This window comes from Varanus komodoensis, unplaced genomic scaffold, assembly GCF_004798865.1.
Source record: "Varanus komodoensis strain SLA01 unplaced genomic scaffold, ASM479886v1 scaffold9, whole genome shotgun sequence".
NCBI lineage: Eukaryota > Metazoa > Chordata > Lepidosauria > Squamata > Varanidae > Varanus > Varanus komodoensis.
In genome coordinates, this window is record NW_025336598.1 from 33,931,376 (window position 1) to 33,944,105 (window position 12,730).

The 12,730-nt window shown below is 40.1% G+C and overlaps 1 protein-coding gene across 12 annotated transcripts in view; it reads right to left on the minus strand.

Annotated features, from left to right (window-relative positions):
• LOC123016973 (E3 ubiquitin-protein ligase MARCHF7-like) overlaps positions 1-12,448 on the minus strand; it is a 27,940-nt gene extending 15,492 nt beyond the window's left edge. For 6 of the 12 annotated variants that reach the window (XM_044417870.1, XM_044417868.1, XM_044417867.1 and 3 more), the window contains exons 1-3: positions 11,856-12,447; positions 5,328-5,490; positions 1,551-1,709 (exon numbers count right to left, since the gene is read on the minus strand). In XM_044417870.1, coding sequence (XP_044273805.1) covers positions 1,551-1,709; positions 5,328-5,480 — 312 coding nt within the window. In that variant the 5' untranslated portion in view covers positions 5,481-5,490; positions 11,856-12,447. Of the gene's footprint in view, positions 1-1,550; positions 1,710-5,327; positions 5,491-11,749 lie in introns of all 12 variants that reach the window. The other 6 variants (XM_044417872.1, XM_044417871.1, XM_044417863.1 and 3 more) reach the window with 5 other exon arrangements.
• Between the last annotated feature and the right edge of the window lie 282 nt (positions 12,449-12,730).

The following is a 12,730-nucleotide window of genomic DNA, read 5'->3' on the forward strand; positions in this document are numbered from 1 at the left end:
GTGTGGAATGGGCTTCCACAAGAGGTCGTTGAGGCCCCATCGGTGAGAGTGTTCAAAGATAGGCTAGACATGCACATGGCGGGCATGTCGTGAGTGGAGCTGGCTGGAGCCGGGGGTCAGACTAGATGGCCTGGGAGACCCCTTCTGACTCACTCTATTTCTATGTTTCTATGTTACCCAAATACAACTGTCTGGGGACAGATCAATTATGCATAAGAGAACACAGCTAGCACAAAATACCCATCCACAAGAGATTAGTTACATAATCCTAAGTACAGATCCAACATCATCAAGTGTCCTAGTCAGGCATTCTCCTACATGGCATTCCCACAAAGGGAAGGGCCCCATTCCCCCTGACAGCTATGTACTAGGAAACATGTTTACAAAGGGGTGGCCATGCTATGCATGGGGCCTCCCATGATGACATGGAACTCTGACTATGCATGCCTCCATTTCACAGTAGTCTATGCACAGGCTCTCCATCAATATAAAAAGGCATGCAATTGAAATAATTGCATTAGGCGGTAAACCTGAGTAAAGTTGATCTCCCTATGTGCTGTAAACTTCACTTTGAACATTTAGTGGAAGAAGACTGAAGGTGAACATTCTTCCACTAAATGTTTCTGAACCTCAGATTTTGAGTATTAAGTAAATTCTTCTCCCGTTCTTTGTACACTCCATAGCCAACTACAGGTATATGTAAATACTGCATGATACTAAGAAACATGAACATAATCATAGATAAAGCCTATCCTTACCACAAGTTGAGGAATTTATCTTCTAATGTAAAATCCAGTGCATCTAGCTAAAAATTCTAACTTTTTCCATAAAAGCACAGACACAGAATGGGAAGCATAACCATAGACAACTTTTCATGACTACCTCTTTTAGCTGAGGCCAGGGAAGAACTTCCTGGACTTATCCCATGGATTCTGGCATCCATTTCACTGCTTCTGCCTATTTCCAGCTAACATTTGATGTTCTAGTCCTCTTCCTCTTATAGTCTTAAGATCTTATGTGGCCTGAGTGGAATCATTAAAATATTATCATAAGCGGATGCTACCTCCATTACAAATAAATAAGTAAATATTGTTTAAAATTGCATTTGAGTGAACAATGTGGTTTTGTCCGCCCATGGTGAAGTTGCAAAATTATTTGTAGATATCATGTTGTGTAGACAAGTTTTCCACTGTTTAAAAATTACAGTGTATTTGTGTCCCTCCACACAGGAACACCAACAACCTATTAGTATAAACACTGCAGGGCAAAAATAGTAAGATAAAAGTTAAACTTGGATGAGGAAATCCACATTGGAAAAGCATGAATCCTCACAGATATTTTTCTAGTGTATTTTTTTCTGGAAATATCCCAGACACATTTCTTCAATCCCTCTGTACCTTTTAACACAAATCTTGACTATTGATGCTGCTTACATGTTTCTTTGAAATGTGATTATGAGAAATTAATTTAACATCAAAATATTAAGCAGCTAGTTATAACTTTAAAAGTATTTTAGGTGACCCTTTAGGAGACAACTTAACAGCTCTTACCAATCTGTTTCTGCTTCCCAAAAATCTTCCAGACCATGGACGATCAAGTGTTCCTGAGTAACGAGTTGGAGATGAAGCTGGAAGCTTCCATGGGCTTTCATATACTTCACTTTCTCCAATTGCCCAGTCTCTGCTGGAACTATGCAACCGGCTAGATTCCTACAAAGCAAGATATTTATTTCAGCCTTCTGTTCAAGTCATTATACCTTACAATTAAGTCTAATAAGCAACATTTGCTACATTTAATCTAAAACATCAAAATGTTAAAGAGATTTATATTCTTGGACTGCTACCAAAATATTACAGAGCTTATTTTCTTATTTATGCACTATCAAAATCAAGAAATATGACATTTTTCTACCTGTTAGAATGGGCATTCTAGATACAGATATAGCATTATCTTAAAAAGTTGATAAGAAATGGTCACCATAGAAAGAACTCTGCTTTCATTCACCTATGTCTCAAGTAAGATCAGAGCTATACAAAGAATGGAGAGAAATGCAGACATTTTGCTCAGGAAGTAAGGACTTCTTCCCTTGCAGTAGTGCCCTATGTTAGCAAGACTAGAAATGATATGTAGCAAGGAGGGGGAGAAATAAGAGCTGGACCATCTCTAAGATCATTAGTTCTTTAACATCTTAATTTTCTATTAGGGCAGAATTCATCCTTCTTAATTGAAGAATTTATCATCAAGGTAACTACTGGTCATGGCCTGTTTAAATATACTAGGTATGTTTACACTCAGCAACACATATAAACAGTGTTACTGCTACCTGCAATGTTAGCTGCCAGGGATCTGTGACTGGGAATGCAATGATGCACCTGAGACTTAAAGCAGTAACCAACAGGGGCATTCTACATTCAAATAGTAATAGCAGCGCTCCACTGAATCATTCAGCCGTACATATTATGCCAGTAGAACACACTGCAGTATCTGATGATCCACACTCATAAAAGTGGTTGCACTCATCTAATTTTAGTTGGATTCTCTCCTTCTGCATAGTTCAGCATCTAGTTTACACAAATAAAATTCAGTATTATGGAACAAGTAATATCAATATAGCCAACAACATGTTTAAAATGGACTTGAGGAACAGTTTGTTGGGAAAATGAAGATTCTAAAAGAATTATCTTTCATAATGATATTTTAAAAATTTGCAAAAGATTTTTGCAAGTGAGGAATCCAATACAGCAATAATAGCTACGAATCTTCCTTTGTTCCTTGTATTTTGGCATTTCTGAAGCCTTCAAATAGAAGATAGTAAAAGGAGAAGCTCTGCCTGATTCGTAATTCATATAGCTCAGTCTTGTTATTTCTTGTATTCAGAACAAATATTCTCAGCTATTCTACCCATTTAAATTTTATAGTTTCTCATTCAGTTACTCAGCAGTTTAACAGTTCTAATCTGCTTTTCTACATCATTTGAAGGTCCCAAGGGCAGTTATTATAAAGCATTATTTTGTTTTCTATGAGTCTGTGGAAAAATGTCAACACAGTAAGTATCATAAGACAGATGGCAGATAATGTAAGGAACCCTTATATAAACCTAGCTCCCATAGCACTATCAGTCTGTAAATTCCAGGCCAAACTCATTTGCTCATTTGATAGTTGCTTTTGACCCGGGTAACCTTACAAATTTTGGGATCAACATGCCTGAGAAACTTTATCTCGCTATCTTAGCACATATACCAATGAGCTATATCCCTTGCGCCTGTTCAGAACACTGATGTCTAGCAACAGAACATTACCCCTGTAACCTGTAGGTTTTGGAATTATCTGACCACTGCTCTCTGTAGGAAACATAAAAACTTTCTATTTCTACTTATATTTGGCCATAATTTCTAATGATTGATGTTATTTCTATTTTCTTCTTTAAGCACTTTGTGAAAATGGATGTAAATGTTTATATACACATTTAATTTTGAGCTACAACAATATTACTAAGACCTCAATTCTTATTCCTGCTTACTGTTAAGAACCACTGAGCTCACCAAATTGCATATATTAGGAGGGCAGCCCAAGTTAAAGAATCTTCTAAGTAAACTTTATCCAGTATTCCAGCTATTGAATGAATGCAATCCATTTTACAAGCAGCACATGTAAGGCATTCTTACATACATTTCAACAGAAAAAATGCCTACTTATATAATCTACTGCAATTGTACTGAGAAAAGCAGCAGAGAGAAGAGTTACAAATCCCTTCCAAATCATTTCATAGGTCAGTCTTACAGAGTGGTACCAAAGCTAAAAGTAGCTACATGAAGTATATCTATTTTTAGATACTTAATTCTGCTAAACGTCCAAAAACGCAAGCTAGCACACAACACACTTGGTTCTCTCAGTGAGGCCCTGTATACCTCTTCAATAGAAACCATTAGAAACCATTCCTTCTAAGACAATGCTTCTACACTACATAATCTTCATAAAACTAACATAGCTTGACACCGAGAAACTTGACAGAAGAGAAAGTACTGAACGGAGCACACAAACAAGAGCTAAGGAAAAATGCCAAAGTTGCAGAAATTACACAATTATATACACTATTATCAAAGATCAAACATGCACTACAGTACTGCATTTGCTCCACAGAAAGTCTACTATTGGGAGTACATCCATAATTATTGTAAGTATGTGAGAAAAGAAGAGGAAGAAAAAGAGCCTGTACATGGTAGGAATGTAATGGCCAGAGGTGTTACACTGCACACAAGAGATGCACTGCATCTCTCAGTGGAGGCTGGATAATCCAGCATTGGGGAGACAAGAGAAGCAATGCTGCAATCATACTAAAATGCAGCACTTTTTAGAATGCAAGCAAATGATGGCCAATTAGAATGCGAGCAAATTGGAATGCGAGCAAATGATGGCCATTCTGGAAGGGGCTAGGTAAGACTGCCACATGGCACAAACAACATAAAAGTTAGAGGCAGAAGGAAAGAGGTTTTCCCCTTTCCCCAAAGTCAGGTGGTTTGAAGTCCCATTCACTTTGCCTCTGATAATTCACTGAGAACTGAAATAATTTCTAGTTGCAAAGCCTTGTCTCAGAGGGATGGATACATGCATTTAGCAGCTGCAGAAGCAAACCTCACCTCCCTGTACTCCTACGTTGTGCTTTCTACTAGCTGGAACCACTGGGAGTGGGAGAGGAGGTAGCTGGAGAGATGACAGGATGGCTCGTTATCATGGCCTCTCCTCCCCTGAAACACCCGTCTTATCCCCCTCTCCATGATTGCATTCCTAACCTCAGAGGCCGGCTGGCATGATTCGGCCCGCAACAGCTGTGCGGGGGTGGGGGAGGGACAGAGTTCCAATTCCCAACTCTAAGGTTAGAGCACTGTTTCCATCCTGTGATATGAAAATCCAAACTAGCCTATAGCCCCTAACATATTTACTTTTTTCAGAGCAAGAAGGTAGAAGCGTTCATGACCAATTTATCTTCATTTAACTACTACTAAAATTAGACTGCATTAAAAGAAAATAATATTAAAAAAGGGAACTAAGGAGCAATTTACATCTGTAATTCACAACAATGAAATGTATCCTATGGAAGTTTAAGCCGCACTTATTCAAGTGGCAGAACTGGGAGTTGTAGGGCTTTTTTCTCTCTAAATGTACACAAGACCACTCCCTTAATAATGCAATTTCTCATAAACTACTTAAGGGAGAATGATAGGGGGAAGAAAAGAAGATAAACATTATTCTGCATGTTTGATATAACCAAGCTGACACTTAGAAGCTGAAGATGGATGCAGCATATACGACTGCAAACATAAATTTACCTGGCATCCAGATTCCGGTCTCAATGAAGACTCTCTCATATGATATGAGTCAGTTATGTTGGTTCCTCCACTTCCAGTTCCTGTCCTAACACTTCGAGAACTGGATGGCTGAACAGATACCCGCCGTGGAATTCTTGACGGTTTTGATTCCATTTTCTATATACTGTGAAACAAATATTCAGATTTTCCAATCAGATGAAAAAATGCCAGTGTACATGGGACCCTAGCATGCTAACATTTCCACCAAGCGGCAAGAAAATATAGTTTCAATGAGATATTGATGCAGGCACATGCGAATTCTTCTTTGTTACATCAGCATCACTAAAATGATGCCAAGTTCCACTTTTCTATTTTTAAAAGTATATTCTTGCCTCTTTGTTCCTATTACTCCTTACCCTTGACTTTTTGGAAGTTGCAAGTTATGCTTCTATGACTGCACACAGATTCAGTCAAGAGAGAAAAAAAGTTTTATCAGGCAGCCTTCCCTAAGTTGAACATACTGTGTTGCTGCATAACCAGTTCCTTCCTTTTTCTAGCTTCAGAATGTTTCTCATTCTTGCATTTTCCGTACCTACATAACATTCATTTCAATGGCTATGGCATAATGTTGTTTTATTAAATGATATATTTATTATCACAGTGTATGGAGGTGAAATCATGGGATCAGATGTTCCTAAATATACCAAAATGACTTCCTTTCCCCTTAAAAGATAAACTGGTTAGTGTAAGTTACATGAGAATGACAGAAAGGGCAAGGAAAGAGCCACTATGTCAGAAAAATATAGTGTACTCAAAGTTTCACATTAAAAATGGTTAAGGTTACTTTGTTAAAAGTTTTTAGTTCAGTCTGTGCATTTATCAGGCATTCAACACACTGTGATTTGCTGTAAGAAATTCCCAAATACAGTGTTTTTCTTTTAAGGTTTCCTTCTGCAAAAATCCAGATTTAAACTTTTTCCATCTACGTTAACTTTGAACTGGGATACTTATATCTTACCATATCTTTTCAGTGCTGCCACTAAAAAAAAGTGTATGCCTTTGTCCTTTTTTTGTTTTGTTCCTGTCCTGCCACTGACATCATCTATCAAAGGTAGATACCTTGAGGCATATTAGTTTACAATCCCATCTTTTTTCATGCTAGATAATGCTGATAGGAGTTGGGGACTTCCACATTTTGCTCTACAAGTTGCCCACTAACACACTGCAGAAGTAACCTATTCAAGAATATTACATCTACCCATTTCACTGAAATTAGTAGCAGAGTACTTCAAGCACTAAGTGATCTGCAAAGTTCTTTAAGGGCAGAATGTTACGCATATTCAAACAGAAAAAAATCCTACAGAACAGTTCCCTTGTCAACCAAGAAAGTCTGAGAATGCAGAGAGTTGTAGAATTATTTTCCACCTAAGCATGTATAGGAATGCAACTCATGTATACCTGAAAGCATCGTTAGAAGTACACTGTCCTTGATTTATTTTATTAACATTTGCACTGATTAGACAAATGCTATAGTTTAATCATCACATAAATCAAACTGATTATCACTGATAATTAACATTTAAAGAAAACCCATGTCTTTTAAAAGAACAGTCTGGTAAATCAGACTAAAGCCCTTGCAGGCCAGCATCCTGTTCCAACAGTAGCCAGCCCTGACTATTCATATGCAGCATGATGGCTATGCTGTCCACCTTGCCTCCAAAAAGCATACTGCTTCTCTCCATGGAGAATCCATTTTGCTATCACACCCCAGTGTCACTGAAAAACCAACCGTCTCTGAAGTTCATCTCATTTTTTAATGAGTCCTGACTGCTAACACAGTTTCCTGATGGACTCCTGTGTTGCCTTCCACCCCTTATTGAAATGGCCTTCTATTCTTGCCTCTGTTTACTTTTTTTTATCCATTACTGCTGACGTTTTCTTAAGAAACTTTCCTTTAACAGAGTTTACACCTGTCTTCATGCTATCTTAATGAATTCTAAGAAGAGCTTATTCGTGTGATCGCATAAATGCAGAGAGACTCATTCTTTTAAATGGTGCCTGATCATAAGGGTATGTCTTAATCAAGTTTCTTAAAAGACGTTCATTTAAATTATGAGAGCCAAGCAATGCTGAACATTGTACTAACTGTTTTATTTCCTTTCTGTAGAAATAAAAATCTAATGAGAAAAATACATTTGAATCATGATATATGTGGATAGAGTTGTAAAATGTTTCTACAGGGCAAAATTAACAAGTATCAACTTAAAAGGAAATCCTGCCGGCAATGTAATCATATCTGCATGCTGGAAATGTATAACTTGGGATCTCAGCAGCCTGCATTAACAAAGACCTGTTTGTATTTTTTTATCATATTTATATCCCAACTTTCTTCCTTTAAGGTACTCATAATCCTTACACAATCCTCCTCCTCCTCCCAATAACCCTAAGAGGTAAGTTAGGCTGCGAGTCAGTGACAGGCCCAAAGCCATCCAGTGAGCTTCACAGCTGAGCAGGGAGTAGAACCTAGATCTCCCAGATCCCAGTCTAACCTTTATGCTATACTAACTTTCATAAAGGTTTTTCAGAATCCAATTCAACATAGTGAATAAGGAGAAAGGGGAAGCAAGACTGAGTAGGTTTGTATGCCATGACAATCCACTGTGGGTGATAAGTCAGTGTGTTGTCATACTTTGCATATGTGGTCCACTTTCTGTAAGAGTACTTGTTTGAGGACAATATGCCGCCCTGACAATCTATGATTTGTTTTAGGGGTGAACCCACAATGGGCTGCTGTGTCATCCTAATCCAAGTGAGTGATGTGGGTTCTGGCAATTAGTAAGTAACCTGATCAGCAAGAGTGTCACTTTCCCCACTGTTCCTGCTGAGCTCACCCAGGCCTTCTCCAGTGGCCCAACTGACACAATGGAGCAACCATCACTATCCATGTCCCCTACTGCAACAAGACCTCATGGCATGCAGTCTCTTCCCCTTTTCTATTGGAGACTACCTTTTGCCATGTGACACATCAGCAGAGCTGTCACTGCTTCACCACTCTATTTTTTAAGTGCAAGACATTTCTACACATTTATTCACTTCTTTACTCATTACATTTTTTAGTCAAACTTGTGGAAGGACAGGTATGCAACAGATAACCTCCTTCATGGTTTTTGTTTTTGGTTAGACTTGTCTCCTTTCAGCATCCTTGTGCTTTTTCATATTTTCCTGACTCCTGCAAGCAGCCCATGAGCAGACTTCCTTTCAAAATGGGGATTTTGAAAAGGTAAATCAGGGTTGTTGTTTATGTGCCAAATGTATATGTCATTTGAAGGGGAGCCTGAATTTGACAGCTAGCTGCCTAAATTCCATGCTCCTGTTAAAGGGGTGAGTTGTGTTTTTCCATCTTCCTGAGCACCTACAATGTTGGGAAATAAAGATAAGTGCAAGGTCACTGGAAAGAGTTGCGTCCAACCCAAAAAACTGGAGGATCTCACCACAAATGGGATATCTACTTGTTAATTGCTTCCACAAGCAAAGATTACTCATGACTTTGCTTTCCTTTGACTGCTTACCCTTTTACAACTGTTAAGAGAATACAAATTTTAAAAAAGTATATTGATTTGCAGTCTTTCTAGGTCAATGCCCATAGTTTGACAACAGACACCTCCAGGACACTGTCCAGGGAAAGGCTTTCTACTTCTCACTCCTGCAAGTGCACACATGTGCAATTTCACAAGTCCAGCTTAAAAAAGCAAAAAGTGCAAAGAAAAAAGTACACTAGTGAGATTTCCTTCAATATATATCTTAAGACATTTTGGAAGAGCTGTTACTGGCTGTCACAAAAAGGAGGTTGGCTGTGGTGAATGAAAAAGTGCTTGCAATCATAGCAGGGAAAGGAAATTAAAAGTTCCCTGGGACACCAGCTAGAGAAGCAAGGGAAGAGGAATTGGGACAATTCACAGTGAATCTAATCACCTACCAGGCCTATTTTGGGTTGTTCTGTGAACAACCAAGCCATTACTGATTATGTGCAGAATGGGTTAGTATGATATGTGAACCTACTCACTGAGTTGCTGTTCCTTCATTTTCACCCAGTTATAAATTAGGGCATCTAAACAGAAACTAGACATTACACAGGAGACTTGTGTATCTGCCAGATTTGGGTATCCACCAAATTCACATACTGGCAGGAGGGTATTACAAGCGCAGTATGGACAAGAGATTGATGGCAAAAGAAGGGATGGCAGAGGATGAGGTGGCTAGATGGAGTCACTGAATCAGTTGGTGTGAGCTTAGCTGGACTCCGGAGGATGGTGGAGGACAGGAGAGCCTGGAGGAATGTCGTCCATGGGGTTGCAATGGGTTGGGCATGACTTTGGGACTAACAGAACATGGACAAGAGAACCAGAATCCACTATCCACTATTTTCCTCCTTCCAACTATTTTGTTCCACTATTTTCCTCCAATAAGACAGCACAACTGGGACAAAATCATAGAACCAGAACTCAACAGGAAAAATCAGCAAGGGAGACAGAGTTTGAAGAAAAGTGTTATTTTCTTCCCTCTTCTCGATTCACTTTTCTATAAACAGCACAAGTTGATCATGTTGTTCATTTCTCATAGTTGCAGGAAAAGGATATAATAAGCAGACTTGAAATAGGTACAGCACTACTGCAGCAAATTGAAGGAGGAGCTTATCTACAATAAGGCTGCCATGGGTGAAGGCTATAAAAACTTTCCTTCCTTTTCAGCATTTGTGTCCCAAAAGTTGTTGCAACACCAAACAATAGCAAGGATTTAGACCTAATTGCAACACATATTACCCAGTACTGAAAACATTTAAGTAAGCAGTGTTCTTCCTTTGGGACAAATCTGTACATCTGTTTTCTCCCTACTTTTGTCATTATCTTATCCAGAAATGAAGGGGCAATTTTGAGGTCCTCACCAGAATGAATGTGAATGTCCTCTTACGGAGGAGAGATAGCAGTCATGTACACACATACTGTATTTAAAGTTTTTCAACAGCTGTGACAAAAGAAGTTTGGCTATATAGTTGGGCGCAAATTTAGCTGATCTAGGATAATGGAAACACTTTAATTAAGCCACTGCACACACATTTGGGAAACAATTATTCTCTTCTTTCCCATGACAAACCCTACCATACCCATTTGCCACATTTGTCATTACTCTAACACACTTAATGAGAGTATTCCTTGAAAGTAAACTAGTTTCTCACATATTAGAATTAGCAATTAACCAGTAAGATAGCATCCTTTTTATCTTTAGGAATGGAAGAGTTATGCCAAACTTCAGTTATGATTCAGTGTGGGCTAAAGAGCTTATAATATAAAATTCTAATTAGGTGAGCAAAGAGGGAAAAGAAATGGAGCAATGAGATGTTCCACTTCTAAGTGGAACAAGGAGATTTCCATTAGCTTGTGACAAAAATGAAGCAGCTCCAAAATGTGTGTCATGCTGCCTCTCAAGACAGAGAATAACTGAGGAGGAGGAAGTCATCAACATTATATAGGATGGCTCAATCAAAACATGTTTTAGATTGATGTGATTGATATAAACATGATTGATATAAATAATCTACAATATACACTGGCAAGAGCTCATGACAGGCAAGGGACACAGCAGACTGTTCTTCAGATGATTCTAGAATACAGCTCCCAGCACACCTAGATATTGATCATGCTAACTGAAGATGATGAAAGTTAAAGTCCACACTTTCAGAGAACAACAACAAAGTACACACTTTCAGAGGCTACCAGCTGATCCGGGCTCCAACTCAGCCTTGCAGCATACTGGGTGGAATAACAATTTTCTCAGTCTAACGTAAGAAAAGGGCATAGCCCAGTGGCTGAGCACCTACTTTGCATACAGAAAGTACCAGGTTCAACCCTGGACACCCTTGGGTTGGGGAAATTTCTACATGAAACTCAGGGGAGCTGCTGCCAATCAGTGTCAACAGTACTGAGCTTGACAGACCTATGGTCTGACTCAGTATAAAGCAACTTCCTGTATTCCTAATCTATGTGAGCAAACTAAGAAACATGCTACCCTCCTTGATGTTTTTTAAAGTGACAAATAAAAATTAAAATATCTAATGTAGTAGAGTAGTAAAACAGGATGTATTTTCTCGCATACTCTCTCATTTCCTTTCATACTCTTTCTAGCCAACCTCCTTGACTGAGTACATAAAAGGTGTGTGGATAAGGAGAAATCTGAGAGATATTATTTTACAGCTATGGCGCCAAACTGCTCGACAAGGAGCTGTTTGCAAAGTCGGGTCTGTTTCTCAGAGCCTTGCCAGTGGAAAGGAAAAGGAAACTGGGCCAAGGGCTTCAGCTGAGTGAGACTGAGACACACAAATACACACACACACACACACACACACGAGAACAAGATGGAGACTCCAGCTTCAAAACTGTGACACTTGCCTCCAGCACCGACAGCCACTCCGAGGCAGCGCCGCCACCCGCACCCGCATATGCCCGCTCGCCTCCCTCTCCCTGCCCAAGACAGCACACGAGACACAACCGTTACCCGCCGCAGTGCCGCCTGACCGCCCCACCACTCTCCGTTTGTGCTTCCTCCTCCAGCTGCTGCCCGAGCTGACAATGGCGGCCGCTTAGTGCTGGAGCAATGGGCGGGGCGAGAGCCACCCAGGCCGCCTGCCAATCACCGCGCAGCCAACGGACGAGACTCGCCACGAGCAGCCGCTCCACAACCAACTCTCGCGAGACCGGCGACCACCCGTCCCAGACTGTTATCTTGAGTCTATCTGAGGGTGTCGCTGTGCTAAATTCCCGCCCGGGGGTTGCCGGGAAGGCGGAAGGTTAAAGGACCGCCTGGTGCGATTCCCACTTTCGCCCTTGGTGCTCCTGAGCGGTGACGTGCGGCGCTTGCTGGCTTTGCGCAGCTCCTAGCCTTGATGGTCCAATCTAAAAGAAAGCAGAAAAGTGTTCCTGACGTCTTTGGCTGGGACTTGCGGAGAATCAAGTTGCTAAAACTCAAGAGCCCACGTCGGCGGATCAGAATTCACATCTGAGGCTGAAACCGAGGGAGACATTGGGGAAGATCTGATTTCAGTGTCCCCGTTGGATCAGTAGTAGTAAAGCAACCACACACCTCTCTCCACTAATGTCACGATAGTTAGAGCTGGAATCCTGTGCCCACTTTATAGGGGATAAAAGTGGAACTGGACTTCTGAGAAACCCCAAGAGACTGAGTGTATTAACTTCCCAGTCAGCCAAGACAAAGTGCTTTCTCGGTCTGCTGTCCTCAATACGTGTTCGACCAGAACATGCTGGCTGTGAGTTTCCCAGAAGTCAACTGTATCTGGGGCTCACAGTTAACGCTACGTTCGCACTAGAGAGAGGTTTCCATGACTAATATATGTCTGCCTATAACATACATCT